The sequence below is a fragment of the Megascapheus bottae genome, chromosome 25 (assembly GCF_031878675.1).
Source record: "Megascapheus bottae isolate mThoBot1 chromosome 25, mThoBot2.hap1, whole genome shotgun sequence".
Classification (NCBI taxonomy): Eukaryota; Metazoa; Chordata; class Mammalia; order Rodentia; family Geomyidae; genus Megascapheus; species Megascapheus bottae.
In genome coordinates this window covers 16,953,832-16,977,212 of record NC_143533.1, presented here as the reverse complement: position 1 = coordinate 16,977,212, position 23,381 = coordinate 16,953,832, and the positions used below count along the sequence as shown (strand labels likewise).

Here is a 23,381-nt window from a genome sequence, read left to right as displayed (position 1 = left end):
ATCTTGAATGACCTATAAGGTTTGTGTGTTGAAGGCTTAGGCCCTACTTGGTGGCATTATCAGAATATGTTGGATCCTTTAGGAGGTGGGACTTAGTTGGAAGAAGTTAAGATACTGGGGAGTAGGTCCTTGAATGGAATAATGGACTCTTGGCCGAAGTGAGAAGCTTGGCTCTACCACACAGTCTCCACCACCATGGTAGAGCCTTGCCACAGGGCCAAAGGCAGCAAGGCCTAGGGACCATGGACTAAAACCTCCGGAACCAAGAGCCAAATGAACCTCTCCTCTAAGATTTCATTTTACTCTCAGCTATTTAGCATAGTGAATGAAGACTAACACACTCCTCTCTGGGAAGAAAGTAATAAGACACATACGTTAGGAAAACACCTCCTTGTGGAATAAATCACACAGAGCTAGAAGGATATAAAGTACTGTATCTTTGCAAGAGTGTATGTGTTATATGACTGTGAATAGTTAGTTATGGATGGGATTGGATGAGATGTTGTATAGAAAGAAAAAGTGCTAGGTCATGTGGGGTTTGGATTTGTTGCTTTCTCCTATTTTATTTTCAACATAGATTGGATAGTATTTCTTTATAAATTAACTATTATTTTTGGTTCTGGGGGCTTGAACTAAAGGCCTGGGCATTTTCCCTGGGCATTTCTGCTTAGGCTAGCATTCTCCCTCTACTTCTGATTTTCTGGTGGTTAATTCTGCACAGACTGGCCTTGAGCTGCAATACTCATCTTCGGATCTCAGCCTCCTGAGTAGCTAGTATTACAGATGTGAGCCACTGGCGCCTGGCCAAGGTCCCAGAAATCTTTGGCTTCGAGTTTTTCTTTTCTTTTGTTCTTTGTGGGTGGTGGGGCTTGAGCTCTGAGCCTGCAGCCGTCCCTGAGCTTTTCAGCTCAAGACTATTGTTCTACCACTTTGAGCCGCAGCACCCTGGTGGTTAATTGGAGAAAAGAGTCTCATAGAGTTACAAGCCCAGGCTGGCTTTGAACCGTGATCCTCAGATCTCAGCCTCCTGAGCACCAGTTGGTTTCAAACTGAGATTCTGAGATCTCATCCTTCTGAGTAGGTACCATTATAGGTGTGCCATATCAGAACATGAGACTGCCCCAGTGCATAGTCAGAATCTCTAGGCATTTCATATGGGCGTATCATCCCCAGGTTGAGGACTAGCAGAAACTCCCATTGTGCCCTGTCACTCAGCCTCTGGAGAGGTGAAGCCAGTCTAATCTTGCTTGTCACTCTGGCCCCTGAACTGTGGAGAGAAGATCTAAATGTGCTACAAAGGCACATTTGCTGCAGGACCTACGTTGGTCTTTGAGCTAAAGAGATGACCATAGCTTTGCTGCCAAGTCTCTAGGACACCACGTCCTCACAACATTGCATGTACAACACCTTTCAAATGGTGCTATACCAGAGTCTGGTTTTCCTTGTCATATATTCGTGTTCATTGTTTGCTCTATTCTGCTTTGAATCTTAGAGCAAAGTGATACTCTGAGCTTTTCAGGTTCACAGTTTTGAACTCTTTTCTTGCCGTATTCTTTTACTTCCCATTGTCTTAAACATTCCTGACTAGTCCTACCTTCTGGACAAGAAGGTTCTGTCTTCCAGTGAGCCAGGCATGGATGAATGGTGATGGTATATATTAAGGTCAACCATGACATCTGGTTGTCAACTGTTCTGAGATTTGATTTGCTTTATAAAAAAGTTAAAAGACTCATTCAGAGGGGCTAGACGTGTAAGCTGTTAGATGTAACCCTTGGCTATCTCATTGTAAAGCTTGTCCAAGGCTCTAGGTTTGATCACCAGCATAATATTACAAATAAGTAAATAAAGGCCCAAGTTTCTCGTTTTGCAGGCTTATTTTGGGACTCAAATGACACAAGAAAACACTTTGAAAACTGAAGTACATTACTCATGTAAGTCTTTGTTTTTTTTCAAAAACAATGGTTCAAGTTGCGTAAGTAGGGCTTTACAGTATTAACTTACTTCAGTGGCATTAGCAATTTCCAGTGCATGAGTGATTCTCATGATGGTAGAGAACCCACTCCAGGCACATATATTCCTATTTCAGTTGTTTCTGAAGATCATCAGGTTTTTATTCCCTAAAAGGCTGTAACTCCAGACAGGGCCGGGGAGCAGTGGCGGGTGGGGGGAAGCAGACTTCTCTGAGGTCAGGCTTGGTCTGCTGATGTTAAAATCGGCAGATCTGTCTCCCACAGTACTCAGGGGAACATGTGATCGATGTGGAAATGCCCCCAAGCTTGTCCTTCAAGAAAAGACTGCTATCTGTTTTCAGGCTTAAGGCTAGGACATACTCGAGCTGTAGAGAGCCACCTGACCCAGTGTCACACCCACCTGGGGACAGCCACACCTTCTGTGTAATCTAAGGCATTTCTGTCCCCTTTAATCTGTGGGACATGTGCTCTATGACCTTGAGCTAAGCATTTCCAAAAATGTGTCTACCTTCTTCTTAAATTTATGGGCTTCAACTGTGCATGCTCAGGAATGTGCCCACCCTTAAAGTGCTTTCCCATATGACTATGCCCAGGCTTCTCAGATAAAATTCCTATGCAGCGCTTTAGAAACAACTCCCATGTAGGTAATAAATCTTTTCTCCAGTTGTGGATGGCTTAGCTACTTGTTGATGGCCTTGTACCACCAAGATATAAACCCATTGTGTTTGATTACGTAAGCATTTGCATGGCTGAGGCAGGAAGATGGTGAATTTGAGGCAAGTCTCAAGCAGATAAAACAAAATAGTAATTTGAACTAAATCAGAGGAGGTCAAATGATAGATATATACTCAAATTTTAAACTTTTAGAGAGACTTTCTCCAGAAAGGAATGAGGGCTGCGGTGAGCAGGCAACAAAGTACCATCAGGAGTCACAACAACACTGCGCTCATCACAGAAGATCAAAATGCCCAGTCCCAGGCCCTCAGGGGACATGGAAATGATTTATGTCACCATCCAGAGGACCCACTGTAGAATTATAGTCTGTGTATATTCTTGAATTGGATTTAATTCTCTAAAACCTTAAAGTTAACTAGCTAGCATCATTTACAGGGATCAATCTATTTAACCTTAGGAAATAGAATATCTGCCTTTTAATGGAAAAACTTCTGCTCATTGTAAAGGCAGCACATGGTGTTCTTGGTTTCTTTAGTCTCCAGAAAAGGGAAACCAGACACTTCTGTGTCCTTATTGGATCTTGAACTTTCTAAGTCAACAAAGCAAGCGAGACTGATAGCTAACTTTTATTATTGTTAATAAGTGGAAAGTACCAGCCTGTCCTAAAGAGTACTAGGCAGACACGTCTGCCTCTCAACAAGACTAGAAAGGCTTAGGAAAAGAGAGATTGGAGAGTCCCATCAAGCCAACCTCCAAGCCACAGCACTTAAATAAATACTTATTTGCCATGTCAACAAAAGTTTGGTTTTGCCAGGTACTCGTGGCTCATGCCTGTAATCCTAGCTATTCTTGAGGCTTGCAGAGAGACTGGGAGAGGGACCCCTTGGAGCTGCCTAAAAGACAAGTCTCTATATGGAAGGATGCCCCAATGAGCTAGGCAGTGGAAGAGGAAAATGAATGTGTGGCACAAAGAAGGTCCCAGACAGCAGACACAGAGAAAAAGGGAAATGGAGAGAGCAAAGGAGAAAGCTTAGAGACACTGTGAGGTTAGAGGTCATTTTTTTGTCAGTCATGGGGCTTGAACTCTGAGCCTGGGTGCTGCCTCTGAGCTCTTCAACTCAAGGCTAGTACTCTACCACTTTGAGCCACAGTGCCACTTCCCATTTTCTAGAGGTTAATTGGAGATAAAGAGTCTCAGGTCCTTTTGTGCCCGGGCTGGCTTTGAACCTTGATCCTCAGATCTCAGCCTCCTGAGTAGCTAGGATTAGAGGCGTGAGCCACTGCACCTGGCCTGACATCATTCTTACCGCTGATATTAGTATGCCCATCCTTCCTGTCCTACCTGGAAGGATTTGGGATGAAATCTGAGAGAGGGTTTGTAGGAAAGTAAATCTGGCTAATCCTTTCTTCATCTGCTCCTCTCCTGACCCCAGATAGCCATACTTCAAGTTTTCTGAGCCCTATGTCCCAGGGCACATTTGCAGAGGGTGGGTATCATAGCAGAGGGTTCACAGTAACTATGAAGAGTGTGGGGATAAAGAAAAGCCCAGCAGGAGCTGGGTGCCAATGGTTCAATCTTGTAATCCTGGCTACTGAGGAGGCTGATATTTGAGGATAGTAGTTTGAAGCCAGTTGGGGCAGGAAAGACCATGAGACTCTTCAGTTAAAACATGGAAGGTAGCAAGTATTGTGAAGTGGCCATGGGAAGCCTGGAAAGATCACAGGACATGTTCTAAACCTCCCAGGTGGCGGTAGAGGCAGAGTGGCTTTAGCACCAGCTCTCCTGACTCCTCAGTTTCCCACTGAGCACTGCTGTCCCCTGGGCACAGGTCTCAGGGAGCGTCCTTGGAAGTCTCCTTTGGGGATGACAACTGCTGGCCAAGCAAGCTGGGCTCTTGCAGAGTCTCTAACCTCTAGTGCCCTTCCCCTTCCCGGAAAATATCTGAGGATCTTCAGTAGACGCTTTGGTATCTGAGAGCACTGATCATTTTCTCCAAAAGAAGGTGGTGTGGGGGGGAGATGGAGAAGGGCATGGAATCTGGGGACTTCTCGGGACATCAGAATTCCTGGCCTCCCCCTCTGTCTGACCCTCCTCTGCCTGTCTGGGCCATGGCAGTGCCCACGGGTCAGGACAGGACAAGAGGGAGAGGCCGGCTTGCTGTTTTGCTCGGGACGGGGAGCGGGAGGCCTGCGCGCCCCTCCTCCGCGGGCTGTCTCCACCGAGTCTCTCCCCCTCGCTGCCTGCCTGTCCCTCTGGGCAGCCCGGGCGCCACCACTGCTGTCCCCCACCCCCTGCGCTAGCCTGGCCAAAGGGCGGTGTGACTCGGCGCTGCCCGCAGCCCACGGCTCGCCCAGGCCTATAAAGACGACCCGGCCCGGCCTGGCTGGAGCCCTGGACATGGCCCACGGTGGCGAGCGGGCCCGCGGGGCAGCAGGCTGGGGACTGCGCAGCGCCCTGGCCTTGGTGGCGCTGCTCTCAGCGCTCAACGCCGCGGGCACCGTGTTCTTGCTGTGCCAATGGCGCGGGCTGAGCCCAGCCCTGCGGGCGCTGGAGGCTCAGCGAAGCGGCGGGGAGCGGCCTGAGGACGGCGCCCTCCGCGCCTTCCTGGCCGAACTGAGCAGGGCCCCCCGCAGGTCCCCCGAGGCGCCCCCGGACCCCGCAGTCGCCCCGCGCCACAGGCGCAGCCACGGCAGCCTCGGCGGGGAGCCCGCGCCGCCTCTCGTCCGAGCCGAGAGCCAGGACACGCTGCTGCTGATGACCTACTCCATGGTGCCGGTAGGCGGGGGCTCGCTGCCCGGCGCACCCCCGCCGCCCAGGGCGGGGGGAGGGGGCCGGCAGGGGCTCCTCAGGCCTGGTGGCCAGGAGTTTTGGAGAGGGCCTTGCAGCCCGCAGAGGAGTCGGTGGTAACCCTTGGGTCAGGGACTGGTCTAGAGCGGGAAGGAGCCTTTTAAGCCTGCAGGTTAATGAGGGGTGTGGGCAGTGTTTTCAGACCCTACTTGCTTCCCAACTTGAAGCAGGAGCAGGGCCACCAAGGTCTCCTGGCTCTCTACATGGGGCCGGGGTCGGGTATGGGGTGGAGCCTTCTGGAAGGATGGAGGCAACTTTTCTGGTAGAGTTCATGCTTTTCAGTAAAGCAGTTCTTTCCCTGACTCAATCTAGTGGGCAAGTAACTTTTCACCAGGCCTGACCTGAGTTTATCCTCATGAGATAGCTGACCTACTTGTTGCTGTTTAAGAACAACCTGCCTTAATTCTGTAGCCCACCTGAGACCTCGCTGCTGAGGAAAGTGTCTTTGGGAGTCAGGTTGTGCCAAATGGGAGAAGTCAATACCAAGCAATTAAGAAAGAAAACATGCAACAAAAAACCAGAGTGCTTCAGCCTAGCTTTTTGCTAGTTATTTTGGAGATTAGTCTCCAGCACCTTTCAAACCAGCCCCGTCACACCACCACCACCACCTCCAAGTCTTTGTTTTTCAATTTCTTTGTTTTTGCTGACATGTGTGTGTGAGTGTGGGAGCGCATGCGCGTGTGTGTGCATATGCATGTGTGCATGCGTGCCCATATATATGTGCCCTAGAATATGCCCTAGTACTAGTGTCTGGAGTTCTAATTGGGCTTTTCCCCTGTTGGATGGCACTGTACCACTTGAGCCATGCCTCTAGCACAGAATTTTGCTGGTTAACTTGAGATAGAGTCTCAGAGATTTTTCTGCTCAGTCTGAGTACAATGGAGATCTTCAGATCTCAGCCTCCTGAGGTGCTAGGATTACAGGCGTGTACCCAGTAAATGAATACATTTAGATCCTGTTCCAGTTTCTCTAGCTCATCCACTACAATAGGTATGGTTTTGTTTCACTTTACAATTATATATATATATATGTATATATATATGTATATATATTTGTCATTTCAAGTCCAGTGATTCCACACTTTGGAAGCCTAGTTATCTGAAGAAAAATCTACTTAGAGCATCCGTTATCCCACAAGCTTTTAAATACCTTATGTGAAGCAGAATGGTTTTAAAGTGCAATCAAGTACTGCATACTTTGAAGAGTTCAAGCTTTCCATTCCCGGCTTCATTGTTGTTGTTGTTGTTGTTTTAACTTTTACTCACAGTATCATTTCAAAACCTAAGCTCAAGCAAAGGTTTCAAAAAAAGACACCCCCTCCCCATGAAATTGCTACTTAGAAGAATGCACTTGTCCTCTATCTTGGTAAATCACTCTGCATTTGTAGGGGTTTTTGAAATGCTCAAACAAATCCATCTGACCTGTATCAAAGTTTTATATTTTTAATCCTGCTTTTAAGGTAGAGGCTTTGTGTCCAAATTGTGGCCTATTCAGCCACTAGCCAGAGAATGGAGACATTCCTTTCAGTGTCTCTCTAAAAGCTAGATTTAACTCTAGGTGACCTAACAAGAGTCCCCAGCAGCTGTCACTGACCAAAGAGCAGAAGCAGCCCCATTGCCTGACTGGGAAGCATTTCTTCATTCTAGTAGCTGAATATGTTTTGGAGGTACTAGGGGTTGAACTCATGGTTACAAGGCAAACACATTAGGCAAGCCCTGCGATGCTGGCTTTTGTTTGACTCTTTGAGTCACTGAGGGAGCCAAGGAAAGGCCTGGAAAGTATAGCTATCCCACGACTGACTTTCTTCTTCAGAGCAGTTCTCATACTACAATGCAGATTCTAGACTTCCTTCCCTCAAAACTATGGAATCATCTTTTTTTTGCCAGTCCTGGGCTTGAGCTCAGGGCCTGAGCACTGTCCTTGGACTTTCTCAAGGCTAGAGCTCTACCACTTGAGCCTCCGCACCACTTCCGGCTTTTTTCTATATATGTGGTACCAGGGAATTGAACCCGGGTCTTCGTGCATGTTAGGCAAGCACTTTAACCACTAGGCCAAACTCCTGGCCCTGGAATCATCTTTTGCAGAGAGAAGATTCAGAGAATCAGGAGGTCCCTGGTATTCCTCTCCTGCCCTCACTTCCCTCTGGGAATCAAATGGCAGATGGCCCCAGTAATACCCTTTAACAAACACTAACACTGCAGCTTTAACTTGACTGTGAACTCCAGTATCTTAGAGATTTTGTTCAAATAGAGATATGATTCAGAAGCCTTAAAGTAGGGTTTGGGACTCCAATGTGTGTGTGTGTGTGTGTGTGTGTGTGTGTGTGTGTGTATGCATGAGTGTATGTGTCTGGGCGCGTATTGGTACATTGGTTTGAACTCAGGACCTCACATTCCTATCTAGGATGGCATACTCTTATCACTTGACCCACAGCCCTACTTCTGGCTTTTTGCTGATTAACTTATTAGAAATCATTGGCACCTGCAGCATGGAGATTTAAGAGCAGGGTCTACATTAATATTACTTTGCTAGTCGTGCTTGAACTCAGGGCCTGGTTACTGTCCTTGAGCTTCTTTTGCTCAAGGCTAGTGCTCTGACACTTGAGCCACAGCACTACTTTGTTTTTTCTGTGTATGTGATACTGAGAAATGGAACCTGGGGATTCATGCATGCTAGGCAAGCACTCTACCACACTCCTCTGTTTTTTAATCTTTATTTTTTGATGGTTCTGAGTTTGAATCCATGGCCACCCTTTGCTTGTTTGGCTGTTGTTCTACACTTGACCCACACCTCCAGGCCAGATTTTTTTTCCTGATTATTTGGGGGATGGAGTCTCCCAGACTTTTCTGCCCACGCTGGCTTCAAACTGTGATCCTCAGATCTCAGCCACCTGAGTATCTAGGATTACAGATGTGAGTTCCCAGTCCCCGTTCATGGATCCTGTTCTACAGAACCAGATCTTGAGTTAGTGTGAGATCCCAGTACCAATCCAAAGGCCTTACTCTGGAGTCTGTATGTCCTCAGAGGCATTTGACAGCAGACTAATAGACGAACCTTCCACAGTGGGTCATTTATCCAAGATGACCAAAGCACATCATTCAGCATGGTGATTCTGGATCAGCATATATTGACCAGAGGCTGGCCAGCAACTGTAAATGATTAAGAAGGCAAGATAGGGGCTGGGAATGTAGCTTAGTGGTGTTTGCCTAGCATTCATGAAGCCCTGGGTTCAATTCCTCAGTACCACAGAAAGAGTGGGAAGTAATGTTTTGGCTTAAGTGGGAGAGTGCTATCCTTGCGTGAAAGAAGCTCAGGGACAGTCCCATGCCCTGAGTTCAAGCCCAAGGACTGGCCATAACAGAAAGCAAGATAATTAATTATTCCCAAAGTGTAATTATAGCCAAGTATATGCATCTTTGGAATGCAAGTGAGTCTTTAGAACAAAAATGTGAAAAGGGACAGTATATTTGAGGGAGAGATATTTAGAAAATCAGACCAGAAAAGGAGAGCAGGCATTTGGGGACCCATGAGTGGTAGGAAGGAGAGAAAATTCTGCCTATCTGCTTCCAACTCCTGTATGACACAGATTTTGTTATCTTTCTTTCTCCCAGTCTCTGTGTTCTGTCTCTTCACAGCAGTTTGGTCTCCCATCTCTCTCTTTGTATCTTACCTGGTAGCTTGATCATTCTAGCTTTCCTTTTGCACCAGTGCCCAGCAAACAAAGAACAGCCAGGAGCCTGGGGGCTGGAGGCTGGAGGCTGGGGCGGGGAGGGGAGGGGGTGGAGCATGAGCAGTGAGGAGAGTATCACGCCTGTAATCCTAGCTACTTAGGAGACTGAAATCTGAGGAATGTGGTTCAGGAAAGTCTTATGAGACTACTCCAGTTTCCAGTTAACCAGCAAAATGCCAGAAGTGGAAGTGTAACTGAAATGGTAGAATGCCAGTTTGAGTGGAAGAAAGGGAGAGTATGAGGCCCTGAGTTTAAATCCTAGTATTGGTGTGCATGTACGCATGCCATTCTTACTTTTTTTTTTTTTTTTTTTTTTTGATCTGTCATGGGGCTTGAATTCTGGGCCTGGGCGCTGTCGCTGAGCTCTTTATCTCAAGGCTAGTGGTCTGCCACATTGAGCCACAGCACTACTTTTGGTTTCCTAGTGGTTAATTGGAGATAAGAGTCTCACAGACTTTTGTGCCCTGGATGGCTTTGAACCCCAATTTTCTCATCTCAGACTTCTGAGTAGCTAAGACTACAGGCATGAGCCACAAGCACATGATTTTTTTTTTTTCACAAATAGGCCTTTTATTTGTCATTATTAAAACTCAGTTTTAAACAGATAAAAATGTGGAATGCTTCACGAATTTGTGTGTCATCCTTTTACAGGGGCCATGCTAATCTTCTCTGAATAGTTTCAATTTTAGTATATATGTTGCTGAAGCGAGCAGTTTACATGATTTTTAAAGACTTCTTTTTATTGTCTACATTCCTCTAACTCCCTCCTCCTCACCACTTAAAAAAGAAATGAACACCTAAAAAAATCCTTTACTAAAGATAGCTGACATTCAAGCTTAATTTACATGTATTTTATGTACAGACTAAAGGTCATTTGTATGAAACAAATTCAAGCTCTCTGGTTGTGATTCAGCCACAAAAGGAGCATTTTTCATCCATCAGTTGCTTTTATGAAGATCTTTGAGTTTTAACTGCTTTGTGTTTGAAATAGACATAATTTGCTTGGTTTCAAAGAGGCCAAGGAAAGATCATTCAGATGCAATTTGAAGAGTTTGTTCTGAATGCAGTTGATAGAGTCACCCCTTCATTGCCACTCCACATGTTTCTTGTGCTTGCCAGAGTGCTGGAGTTTGGGGATCCGTGCCTATGATAAAGTACCTAAAGTAATAGAAAACTGTTCCAAGTAAAATGCTCTCTCGGAGCCTGGCTCTGGTGACTCATACTTGTAATCCTAACTACTTGGAGGCTGACATGCGAGGAGGATTGTGGTTTGACACCAGCTCAGGCAGTAAAGTCCATGAGACTCTATTTCCAACTAACCAGTTGGAAACTGGGAGTGAAACTGTGGTTCAAATGGTAGAACACTAACCTTGACTAACAAAGCCAAGGGAGAGAATGAGACCCTGAGTTCACACCCCAATACAGCACAAAAGAAGGAGAAAGAAGATAGAGGGAGACAGAGTAAGGATGAGACTGGTTGAAATTAATGCATGCAGGTACAGGTCACATTGGAGCAGTCTCATTTACACCTAGCACACACTAATAAAAAGTCTTTACAGAAGTTATGCAGTGTGGCAGACGTTGTGCTAGGAGATTTAGCTATGTACTTCAATGAGAAGGTCTTACCAATAGCTCTGTGAGGGAGTCATTGTTATTCCCATTTGTATACAGATTCCTGGAGCTTACTGAGAGATTAAGCATCCTGTGCAAGGTTACACAGCCAGAGTGAAGAATCTGGAACTCAGGCAGACGTATATGACTAAGGATACGTTTTTTTGCACCAAATTTTGACCTGGGTGGTATTTCCTTCTAACTTTATAGATCTTTGATAGTGTCTGAAAATTGTTTATGTTCATATAGTCAAATGTTATAAAGCCTTTCAATGATGAGTTTCACTTTTGCTTTTATAATAAGTATGTTCTTTCTGAAGATCAAATATTGACCTTGGAAGTGGTGTCATGGCTCAAGGGGTAGGGTGATAGCCTTGAACTGAAAAGCTCAGGAACAGAGCCCGGGTCCAGAGTTCAAGTCCCAACACCAACCAAAGGGGAAAAAAGGCATCCCACCACTGACAAAATAACAACACAAATCAAATATTCACCTATATTTTGTCATAGCTAATATAATTTCATCGCATAGCTGTTATGTTTATTTATATATGTTAAAAATATGCAGAGATAAAAAGAAGCAGTTGGCCAGAATAAGTTGTAAAATGGCAGGATTTGCAAATAGGCAATTTACTACAAACTAACTTTCTTTTTTTTTTTTTTTCCATCCTGGGGCTTGAACTCAGGGCCTGACCACTGTCCCTGAGCTTCTTTTGCTCAAGACTAGCACTCTACCACTTCAGCTGCAGCATCAGTTGTGGCTTTTTCTGTTTCTGTGATAATGTGGAATCAAACCCAGGACTACATGAATGCTAGGCAAGCACTCTATCACTAAGCTACATTCCCAGCCTCATTTTTAAAAACTTTTTATTAGCATATGTTAGTTGTACAAGGGGTGGGTGTCATTGTAGCATTTCTACATGTGTACAAATGTATTCCAACCAATCCCTATCACTCTCCCTAACACCTTCCTCCCTTCTTTTTTTATTTTATTTTTCTTTGTCGGGGGGGGCCAGTCCTGGGCTTGAGCTCAGGGCCTGAGCACTGTCCTTGGACTTTCTCAAGGATAGAGTTCTACTGAGCTTCAGCACCACTTCTGGTTTTTTTTCTATGTATGTGGTACCAAGGAGTTGAGCCCAGGTCTTTATGCATGCTTGGTAAGCACTCTACCATTAGGCCAAACTCCCAGCCCTCCTCCATTCTTAAAACACTTTTTAGCAGGTTTCATTGTTTTTTGAAACATATAAACTGGAATATGTTATCTTTTATCTTGTGTTTTCTAATTGGTCAGAGGGGCTAGATAACTTATTCTAGATCCTATTGCATTTCATAAGAAGAAACAAGTAGCCCTGCCAAAGTTACTCAGCCTTTGTGACTTGAGGTCAGATCCTAGAAGAGAAGCAAAGTTCCTTCAGGAACTTTAGCCGGACATTTTTGCATGCCTCCAATATTAATCAGGGTCCCTAGGCTCTGACCTAGCCAAAAAAATTTTTTTCCGAAGGCATTGCCAGGAAGATCTTGCAGACTACTTGTCTTCTGTAACTACTGCTGCTCTTGGGTACAACACCCTGCAATGCTATGGGCAGTACTCTAGCACTTCAGCCACACCCCTGGTCCTTTTTCTTTAGTGTGTCAGCTAGGGTTTTACACTAACCTAGCTAGCCTGAAACTGTTATCTTCTTGTCTCTATCTCCTTTTCTTTAATTGCTTAAAATTCCCTTTGCAATCAACCCTGGTGGGGGTGGGGGTGGAGGGTGTGTGTGTGTGTGTGTGTGTCTCAATTTGACAGTGATTACAGCAGTTTCTAAAACAGAGAGGAGGAAGTATTTGGACCTTTTTGTGATGGGTGATTACAGATAACTTAAGTAAGGTAAAGTATTTACTGTAGCTACTGAGTTTGCTATCACTGAATTTTGTTGACAAGGACACAAAGCATGCTTGTGTTTTTATTATATTTAGAGTAGTGTTTAGGGAGGGAATAATCAGAAATATTTATGTTTTCGTCATATGACCCTGGATTGGCCTTAGGTATCTAAAGAAACTTCAAAAAACAAATCAAAGTAAGGAACTGGCTCAAGTGATAGAGTGAAAGCCTTGAGCTGAGGAGCTCAGGGGCAACACCCAGGCCCAGAGTTCAAGCTCCACAGCTGACAAAAAAAAAACAAACCAAAAAAATGAAACAAAAAGCAGGGGGGTGGCAAAGTTCCACATTCCTATTGAAATTAGCAGATTGCTTTCACCAGGTCTTATCCAGTGTGCAGATTCACCCCCTTTCCAGGGATGGATCCAGGGTACCCGACCTCATTTCTCACTACTGTGATGATTCCTCCCCCCGCCCCCCTCCGCCCCCACACCTGTCATCTACCTGCTGAGACCTGATGATCATGGTTTGAGCCAGCTCTGGCAGGAAAGTCCATGAAACTCTCACCTCCAATTAGCCACCAAGAAACTGGAAGTAAAGGTGTGTCTCAAGTAGAAGAGTTCCATTGTTGCACAAAAAGGCTAAAGGACAGTGCTCATACCTTGAGTTCAAATCCCAGTAATAGATATGCACATGTGCATGCACGCACGCACGCGCGCGCACACACACACACGAGATCAGAAAAGTTAAGTTTCTGGTCTTATCTACTGTATACAATTTCATATTGTACATTTCACTTAAATCCTACATAGTTTAAAATTTGTTCAGAGAACACTCCAAAGTGAAGATAGTAATTTACTGGAGAATGCCTATGTCCACACTGAGCCTGTCAATGAAGCCAGGGAATCAGGACATGAAAATCCTTCCCTGTGGCTTCTACCCAAGCCTGTACAAGGCCAGTAAAGAGTAGCAAAAAGAAAGGCTAATTTTCCCTATTGATGCTTCCGTTGTTAGAAAGACCCCTTCTGCTGGAGTACCCCAGGCAACCAACGAAGCATTGTGCAGTCTTTTCTATTCCTCTCAATGAGCAATTACCTACTTGTTAAGTTAATAAATTTTGTCCAGTAGTGTGGCTGATTACACTCATTTATGAAGATGACCACTACCAAAGCAGTGAATTAAAAAAATTCTTCTTGGTTGACATAATCACCAAAGTAGTCATGGAGAAAGTGGAATCTGGAGTTAGGATTCCTGGCCTGGAGCTGAGTTGTGTGCACCCACTAACCTCTACATTGTCTACTTTTTTTTCTTTTTCCTTTTTAATTTTTGTGCTGGTACTGAAGCTTGAACTCAGAGCCTGGGTGCTGTCCCTTATCTTTTGTTTTTGTTTTTGCTCAAGACTGAAGCTTTACCAATTGAGCCACAAGTGCACTTTCTAATATTTTGTTGTTAATTGACAATAAGAGGCTCACAGACTTTTTTACCACAGTCTTTACATCTCAGGTTTACAAATGTGATCTACCAGTATCTGCTTCCATTCTCAGTACCTCAGCTTGGCTTGCTGTCGAGATGTATTGTAGGGTAATACTTATACTCCCTCAGTATCCACAGAGGCAGACTTTCAGTACCTTTTTGAGTTAGCAAATTCTGAAGCTGTTCAGTTCCTTTTATAAAAAAAAAAAAAAAGTCATGCATATCTTCCTGCATACTTTAAAGTCTCTATGGATTTCTTACAATACCTACTAAAGTGTGAGTGCCATGTGTATGGTTGCTAACCTGTAGTGGTGTAGAGAATAAGATAGAAAGTCTGGATGCCTGTGGCTCATGCCTGTGATCCCAGCTATGCAGGAGGCTTCCTTGTGCTGCGCTTGGGGGGGCTTACCCCTCAAGAGAGGTTTTTGTTCTTGGTTTTTTTTTTTTTTTTTTTTTTTGCCAGTCCTGGGCCTTGAACTCAGGGTCTGGGCACTGCCTTGGGCTTTCTCAAGGCTAGAGCTCTACCACTTGAGCCTCAGCACCACTTCTGGCTTTTTTCTATGTATGTGGTACTGAGGAATCGAACACAGGTCTTCGTGCATGCTAGGCAAACACTCTACCACTGGGCCAAACTTCTGGCCCCATCAAGGGAAGTGTTTGAAAAGTGGAGGAGGGTGTCAAGGTGTTAAATGTCTTGGCTGTGCTCATCAGTAAGTACTTGCTCATGACCATGGAGCCTGTGGGATGCTAGGAGGTCACTCATGGGTCTCACTCTCTCACTGTCCTTTATCACCTCAAAAAGTGGGAGAAATCAATGCAATCATGTTGATCATGGGAAGAAGCGAGCATTTATACAAAATAGCCTTAGATCTTGTCCAGGTTGTTGTTCTGTTTTGACGATTTCCATCAAGCTTTGGCATATTGCCTGGTTCATTTTTCTGCTTGCTTTCTGCTAGTCTGCATACAAGTGAAGTTCAAGACTCATCGCTTACTGTCTGCTGTCTCTCTGTAGATCCGGGTAATGATTGACCTCTGCAACAGCACCAAAGGCATCTGTCTGACAGGTAGGATGGCTGATGGCCGCTGACCACCGGCCACGAGCATCCCTACAGCCAACAGCCAGCTGAAGGGCCAGTGGCAAACACCTAAGAACACTGACACTGTGTGTGGGTTTGAGTGTGAGGCCTCTACCCCTGACTCCAGACATCCTGTTCCCCTTTTGCCTTAAAGCAGCTGGAGGTAGGGCAGCATTCTGAGGAAAAGGGGAGATTAGATCCACATTAAAATAGTACATGGTAAAGGTGAAGCTCTCTTGAGCTTTATTATTTTTTTTTCCGCAGTCCTGGGGTTTGAACTCAGCCCAGGCACTGTCCTTGAGCTTCTTTTGCTCAAGGCTAATGCTCTACCACTTGAGGCCCAACACCACTTCTGGCTTTTTCTATTTATATGGTATTAAGGAATCAAGTTGGGGACTTAGTGCATGCTCGGCAACCACTCTACCATGGAGCCACATTCCTAGCCCCTTTATTATTTTTTAGCTTAGTTTTGTTCTGAGTACTGGGGCTTGAACTCAGGGCCCGGCACTTCTGCTAATGGCTGGCATTCTCTCACTGTACTTTCGCCTTCCTGCTGGCTAATTGGAGATAAGGGGTTTGGGTATGTCTGCCCAAGCTATCTTTGAACTGTGATCCTCAGATCTCAGCCTCTGACTAGCAACCAGTGTGTGGCCTTGTTGAATGTTAAAAGTTGACCACCAGCTTTGAAACCACCCAAAACTTTTGCTGTCTCACTGCTTTCTGATCCCCAGCCCTGGGGAGGTCACATGAGCACTTCACAGGGTAGAGAAGACTAACACAATCCCTCCCTTCCTGGTAGGGCCTAGCCATTTTCTTCAGTATCTTCCCCAATTGCTCTTGCTTCCTGTTGTGCATTAAGAGTGGATCAGATTTTGTTAATAGAATATACTTTGGGCTCAATAAGTGAGTGAACAGAATCCCAGATTCCGGGCTGACTCTCCTTATTTTAGGCACAGAGAGGGGGACGGTAAAACCCCATAGCTTTGGGGAGATGCTATCAAATTACTCAAGCCACATTCAGCCCTTCCTGAGAATTAAACATCTTGGGGCAGCCTGGTCCTTTATTCTGAAACTCTCAAAGTTCAAGAGCTTCCTATCTATCATTGGAGGTCCCTTTTCAGAGCTCCCATGAGAGACTGTAATGAGTGCTATAGAAATACTCAGATGGATGGTGAGACAGGTACAAAAGCCCTGTTGAGAGGCCCAGGAAAAGCCTCTTCCCTTCTGATTGTTACAGTGACACTTCCCAAGAGCCAGGCCACACAATGGATGTGCTGGACAGAGCTGTTGAGACCTCTTAGGAGGAGTAACTGTGAGTGGAGATTGCATCCATGTAGGAAATGGGTTGAGAATAGCTGATTGTCTGGCTCTTCAAAATGCATTTCAAAAGCTAACATTTCTTTTTTTCATGCCAGTTTGAAATTGGGCCTCTTTTTAACATGGACAGTTCTTCAATTAAAAACTTACTTGTGAGCAGTACAAGTTGCAAAGTGAGTCCAGAATATTCTCTTAGAAAACATCAGAACTATCATGTCGCCAAACGTTTTGGGATAGCCTATACCTCCTGGATTATGGATGAGGGTGAGAGAGTGAAGGACAGGACCCAGAACTGAATTGAGCAACTTCAGAAGTCAACTGAGAGCCTTGATCCACAGAGCCAAAAGAATGCCAGGCAGAAAGAAGTCAGGTGCCAGTGGCTCACAACTATGATCGCAGCTCCTCAGGAGGCTGAGATCTGAAGATTGCAATTCAAAGCCAATCTGGTCAGGAAAGTCTGTGAAACGTTTATTCTCGATTAACTACCAGAAAAACTAGCAGTAGAATTGTAGCTCAAGCAGTAGGGCACTAGCCTTGAGCATAAAAGCTTAGGGATATGGCCTGGGAGTTTGGCTAGTGGTAAAGTGCTTTCCTAGCATGCACAGAAACCTAGGTTTGATTCCTCAGTGCCACATACATAGAAAAGCTGGAAGCGGTGCTGTGGCTCAAGCCTTGAGGAAAGCCCATGGACAGTGCTCAGGCCCTGAGTTCCCTCCCCAAGACTAGCAAAAAAAAAATAGCTTTGGATAGCACCCATACCACACACACACACACACACACACACACACACGCACGCACGCACACACACACACACACACTGCGAAGCAGAAGGTTCTCTAGAGCCTAAACATGGGCCCTTAAAGCAAGATTTAGTTTTATATTAAAGTCATCTTTTTTGTATATGTTTGCCAGTCCTGGACTTGAACTCAGTGCTGGGTGCTACCACTAAGGTTTTGTGTGCAAAGTTTAGTGTTCTGCTACTTTGAGCCATACTCCATTTCTACCTTTTTTTTTTTTTGGATGATGGTGATGAGGGAATAGTTAATTGAATATAAGAGTTGTATGGCCTTTCCTACCTGGGCTAGATTTGACCTCAGTCCTCAGAAATCCTCAGATCTCAGCCTCCTGAGAGTCTTGCTTTATAAAAGTTGTCTTTTACAAAACACATAGGATCTGGGGCTTATAACTCACTGATGTGGCATCAGTTTAGCATGTCCTACGTGCCATTCCCTATGCCACCCAAAAATAAATAGCTAGTGGCTCATTCCTATAATCCTAGCTACTCAGGACATTGATGTCTGAGGTTGGTAGTTCAAAGCTATCTGGGGCAGGCACATCCATGAGATTTCCCCTCCAAATACCCAGTAAAAATTCCAAATGAAAGCATAGTTCAAATGGTAGAACACCAGTCAAAAGTGAAAACGCCATGAGAGAGAGAGAGAGAGAGAGAGAGAGAGAGAGAGAGAGAGAGAGAGAGAGAGAGAGAGAGAGCGCCTCTCTGAGTTCAAGCTCTGATGTATGCATGTATGCATACATATGCAGATACACATGCACACACAGATACACATACATAACACACAGTTTAGGCCATGCTTGGGTAATTAAGAATATGAAACCTCAGGGGTGGGCTGGACTATAGCTCATTGGTAAGGCACTTGCCTAGCAAGTACATCATCCTGGGTTTGGTCCCCAGTCCCAAAAAAGAAAAGATAATAATAATAATAATAATAATACACACAGTGACTTCACCCAGCAAAAGTTTATCACTCACTTCATAAAATTACATTTATGTGACTCTCCCCAAAAATCTGGAGACCAAGGCTAATGTGTCCCACACTGTACAGCTTCTGCTAGGTCCCACCATGGACACAGTTCTGGGGGGTAGGAGTGTCTTGAAACCCATGGTGCACAATCAGCCTGCTTCTTACAGGAAAATCATCCTTATCTCCATGTGGGTGGCTCTTTTGTGGCGCCATCTGTAGTGAACAATCTGATAGACTGTCTGCTGACCTTTGTAACTGTCCTCAGTGCCTGTTCCAATGAGCCTGCGCCCTCTGGTGGTCAAGCCTGGGACTGAGCCTAATTTGTAACATCGTTTTTGGCCAAAGTGGGCCAAAATAGAACATTTCGCATAGACTCCTATTTTCTAAGAGCCCCTACATCTGTAGACTCTGTGCGTCAATATTGGACATTCCCTATTTATCTGACAGGTTTCCTTCTAATCACATGTCAAGGCTTGCTCATTCCACTGAAGTACTTGTTTACATTTCTAGCTTTCTCTACAGTTGTATAGAATGCTAAATACAGGGGCTGGGAGTTTGGCCTAGTGGTTAAAGTGCTTGCCTAGCATGCAGGAAGACCCGGGTTCCATTCCTTGGTACCACATACATAGAAAAGAGCCGGAAGTGGTGCTGAGGCTCAAGTGGTAGAGCTCTAGCCTTGAGAAAGTCCAAGGACAGTGCTCAGGCCCTGAGCTCAAGCCCAGGACTGGCAAGAAAAAAAAAAAAGAATGCTAAATACACACATATCCACAATAATGTGTCTGGTTTTTTGTTTTTTTGTTTTTTTGTTTTTAGTTTTTGTGGGGTTTTTTTGTCAATTGTGGGGCTTAAATTCAGGGCCTGGGTGCTTTCCCTGAGCTCTTTTTGCTCAAGGCTAGTTCTCAGCACCACTTCTGGTTTTCTGGGAGTTAAAGAGAAGAGTTTCACAGACTTTCCTATCTGGGCTGGATTTGAACTCTGATCCTCAGATCTCAGCCTCCTTAGTAGCTAGGATTATAGGCATGAGTTACTGATGCCCAACTACCTGCCTGGTTTTAACTATAAAAAATTTGGTTTCTTTTTCTACAATACTTTCTCCAATCTCACCCTCTGTGTCTCTCCTGCTGTCTCTCTAACTCTGTCTCTCTCACTTTGGTTCAGCCATTTCTATTCATCTTCAAAATACAAACAAGATCTCAAACTTTTGATTTTATATCATGATATTCTGTTTAAGGAACCTACTGTTATTCCCTGTTGCCACTCAGATACAGTTTACACCTCTTGACTTGTTAGTTGGTTGTTTTTATTACTCACTCCACCCATGATCTGATTCAATCTCCTTTCTACCCATACATCCTGGCCATGCTTCCTCCTTTCTCCCACCCTAAATATTGGAAGATCTGACCCTCTGAGAAGTTGCTGCTCAGTGCTCAGAGACCAGTGAATGTAAGACAACTCAACCTGGTGCTGTGGCTCATGTCTTTTATCCTAGCTACTAAGAATGCTGAGATCTGAACATCATGATTTGAAGCCAGCCCAGGCAAAAAAGTTCCCCTGAAATTCTTATCTCCAGTTAATTACTCAAAAACAGGAAGTGGTACTGTGGCTCAAAGTGGTAGAGCACTAGCTGTGAGCAAAAGAGCTCAGAAACAGGTGCCCAGACCCTGAGTTCAAGCCCCATGACGGATAAAAATAAAAATAAAAAAGAGAAAACTCTGTGGAAAGCATTTATCCAAACTGCTCGGGCCCATTGGGTAATTTTATCCGTTACCTGAGTAAAACATACTCGTTACCTGACCTGGGCCCTCAAGTTTGTTTTGTTTTATTTCGCCAGTCCTGGGGCGTGAGCTCAGGGCCTGCACACTCTCCTTGAGCTTTCTCAAGCCTAGCACTCTACCCTTGAGCCACAGCACCACCTTTCCTGTGTATGGTACTGAAGAATCAAACCTCGGGCGTCACGCATGCTAGGCAAAGCACTCCAGGCCACACTCCCATCACTGGGCCCTCAAGTTTTATCAGGCTGTTTCATGGAATAGAATAAAATTTATGGCAAGCCAGCCCTGAGGAGATGAGCTGTTTGGGTGAGAGCTCTGGGGACTGGTCTCATGTTCCAGGGTGACAGCACCACCATGGACGGACACCTGTCTTGGCCTGGGCTCCCTGGGGGCCATCTTCATTACCTTCAGTTAATTAAGCTGACAACTTCAGAGATATCTGGTCTGTGAATCAGCAGTGAGGCCAGTGCTGAAGTTGTCTTGGCCCATTCAAACAAGCAAAAATGCTTTCCTTGGTGAATGAGTCTCCAGTGGGTTTTGTTAAGTATCTCTGGGGCAAATATAAAAGATAAGGGATTGGTTTTTTAGGGTGAGCAGGTGACATTTAAGGGGGAGGGAGAGGTCTGTGGTATGGATTTTTTCTTCCCTCCCCTTGTGGATTGCCAACTGAATTTCTTTTTCTGTTTTAGGACCACCTGGCCCACCAGGTAAGAGCTCACAAATTTTCCTGGTTCAAGGGCAGGATGTGGGTGGCCAGATCCCCACAGTCCTTCCAGGAACAGAGTGCGGGAAGACGGTGAGGCATCTGGGCTGCTTTCCTGCCTCTCCTGTTGGTGTTCCTCTCCTGGGTCCTTTTGTGTGCCCGTGTCTCGTCACTGCTTTGGGAGGATGGTTTTGCCTGGGGCTGGCCTCACATAACAACCCTGGAGTTTGGAGTAAGGTGTATAGAATAATGACACTTGGCTTCTTTATTGAGAGAGGTCTTACTCCCTCTCCCTCACTTTGAGGCTGACCCTCCTATCTCTACCTCCCATAAAACCTACCCTAGCCAAGATAAAAACTTTCCAAGACAAAAACCTTTTTAACTGTTCCTGTTCTGTGTTTGCACAGGCCCTCCAGGGGTTGGTGGGTTACCAGGACACAATGGATCAGATGGACTGCCTGGTCTCCAGGGCCCAAAAGGCGAAAAAGGAGCCACTGGGAAGAGAGGAAAAATGGGTATTTCAACAATTGTTGTAATGAATTTCCTTATTTTTTTTTTGCCAGTCCTGGGGCTTGAACTCATGGCCAGAGCATTGTTCCTGACCTTTTGCTCAAGGCTAGTGCTCTACCACTTGAACCACAGTCCCACTTCTGGCCTTTTCTGTTTCTGTATTACTGAAGAATTGAACCCAGGGCTTTGTGCATCCTAGGCAAGCACTCTATCACTTACCGCATTCCCAGCCCTCCTTGTCTCCATGAATGCGGTAGGATGGGACAGTGGGAATGAAGGCATCTTTTAATCTCAGCTAGAAACTGTACATTCTGGGATACGAAGGCATTGGGTTAGTACAACCCTGACCAGGGTTTCTGTCTGACTGAGGAGCTGTCTACAGCTCTCTCTAATGCTAATGGAAATGGGCAAAAACAGGAACACTCCATGGGCCTGTGTGACAGCCATAGATGTGACACCCAATGTCCTTGCAAGGCTCTGCTCCTGCCTTGCCCTCTGTCACCTTCTTCCCTGCCAGTCCTTAGGTTTGGTAACAATCAGAGAGTGGACTAAAAGATTTCCCTGGCTAGAGGAGTAGCTCCAAGTGTCTGAACAGGGAAGTAACAGACCCCAGGGCTGGCCCTCAGCCTGCAGGGTGCCCTCTTAGTCTGACATCACCCAAGAAAAGGTCCAGAGGCGCCAAAGGTATATGATATATCAAGGAGTGATGAGACAGATATAGGGCCTGACAGGAGCTAGGACCAAGATGGGGATGGATGTTAGAAGAACTCTGAGCATTGTCTGTGGAGAAACACTAGGCAATCGTGGAGGGGCGGAGTGGAAGACTGTTCTGGAAGCTTCTAGAAGGCCTGATTCTCTTAACACCAGACAAAGACAAAGCCACTCTGAGAAGGCAGGGAGCCTCCATCACACAGTCTTATTCAGCCTCTTAGTTCTTGTCCCCCAAAGTCACCTGGGTAGATGCTGGGATTTTGTCCCAAACAGCACTGTTACTTTGTAACCATGGTCAGTTTCTGTGAGAGCCCGGGAGAAGAAGAGACCTGAGCACCTCTGCCCTTTGTGTTTCTTGGGGAGCGCTGGGGATCATAGTCAGCCCAGGGCTCAGGAAGCTAGCAGTTAAGATGGGGATTACAGAGCCCTGCTGGGCCATGGCCTGTGGGATAATGAAGATCATCAGAAATTATCCTCAGCCATACCACTTACCTGCAGGCAGACACTAGTTTATCCCCAGAAGACTCCAAACCTCTGATCCCTGAGGGTGATGGGGACAGACTCAGGATGAAGTTTGCCCCTGCAGGCACAGAGGGACATTCTTCCCCCACCCTGGGAAGGGTCAGAGGTATACCTTGAGGACAACACTAAGAGAAAAGGCATGTACCCTCATTAGGACAAGAGGTCTCCAAACAAGAAGTTTCCAACCCCTTTGCCAGTAGGGAAGGGAGAATGAGAAATGTGACCATTTCAACGTGTTTAATGATAATTGGGGAGAACAAATGGGCCCTTGCCAGAAATTAACAGATTTCTGGGCACCAGTCACACTTACAATCCTAGTTAAGTCAGGAGGTGAGACCTGAGGATTGTGTTTGAAGCCAGCCTGGGCCACAGAGTTCATATAAGACTTGTCATCTCCGGGGCTGGGAGTTTGGCCTAATGGTAGAGTGCTTGCCTAGCATGCATGAAGACCTGGGTTTGACTCCTCGGTACCACACACATAGTAAAAAGCCAGAAATGGTGCTGAGGCTCAAGTGGCAGAGCTCTAGCCTTGAGAAAGCTCAAAGATAGTGCTCAGGCCTTGAGCTCAAGCCCAGGACTGGCAAAAAAAAAAAAAAAAAAAAGACTTGTCATCTCCAATTAACCACCAAAAAACTGGAAGCAGAGGTGTGGTTCAAGTGGTAGAACATGAGACCCTGAGTACATACACACACACACACACACACACACACACACACACACACACACACACACTTTTTCTTTGGACTAGATGCTGGTCATGTCTATGATCCTGGCTAAAGACATTGGACTGACTGATGTATCCAGTGACTGGATATCTGTGACCCAGCCAGGGAAAGTGGTGGG

The 23,381-nt window shown here is 45.5% G+C and overlaps 1 protein-coding gene and 1 non-coding gene across 4 annotated transcripts in view; one reads left to right on the top strand and one right to left on the bottom strand.

Moving 5' to 3' along the window:
* The window catches only part of Gldn (gliomedin), a 63,802-nt gene that overhangs the window by 29,173 nt on the left and 11,248 nt on the right, over positions 1-23,381 (top strand). For 2 of the 3 annotated variants that reach the window (XM_090358412.1, XM_090358413.1), the window contains 3 exons: positions 15,177-15,228; positions 20,782-20,799; positions 21,203-21,310. In XM_090358412.1, coding sequence (XP_090214538.1) covers positions 15,186-15,228; positions 20,782-20,799; positions 21,203-21,310 — 169 coding nt within the window. In that variant the 5' untranslated portion in view covers positions 15,177-15,185. Of the gene's footprint in view, positions 1-5,043; positions 5,422-15,176; positions 15,229-20,781; positions 20,800-21,202; positions 21,311-23,381 lie in introns of those variants that run through there. The other variant, XM_090358414.1, reaches the window with a different exon arrangement.
* LOC150046477 (U6 spliceosomal RNA) lies at positions 9,830-9,936 on the bottom strand. Its single transcript, XR_016532655.1, has one exon. It is a non-coding gene; the product is annotated as a U6 spliceosomal RNA (small nuclear RNA).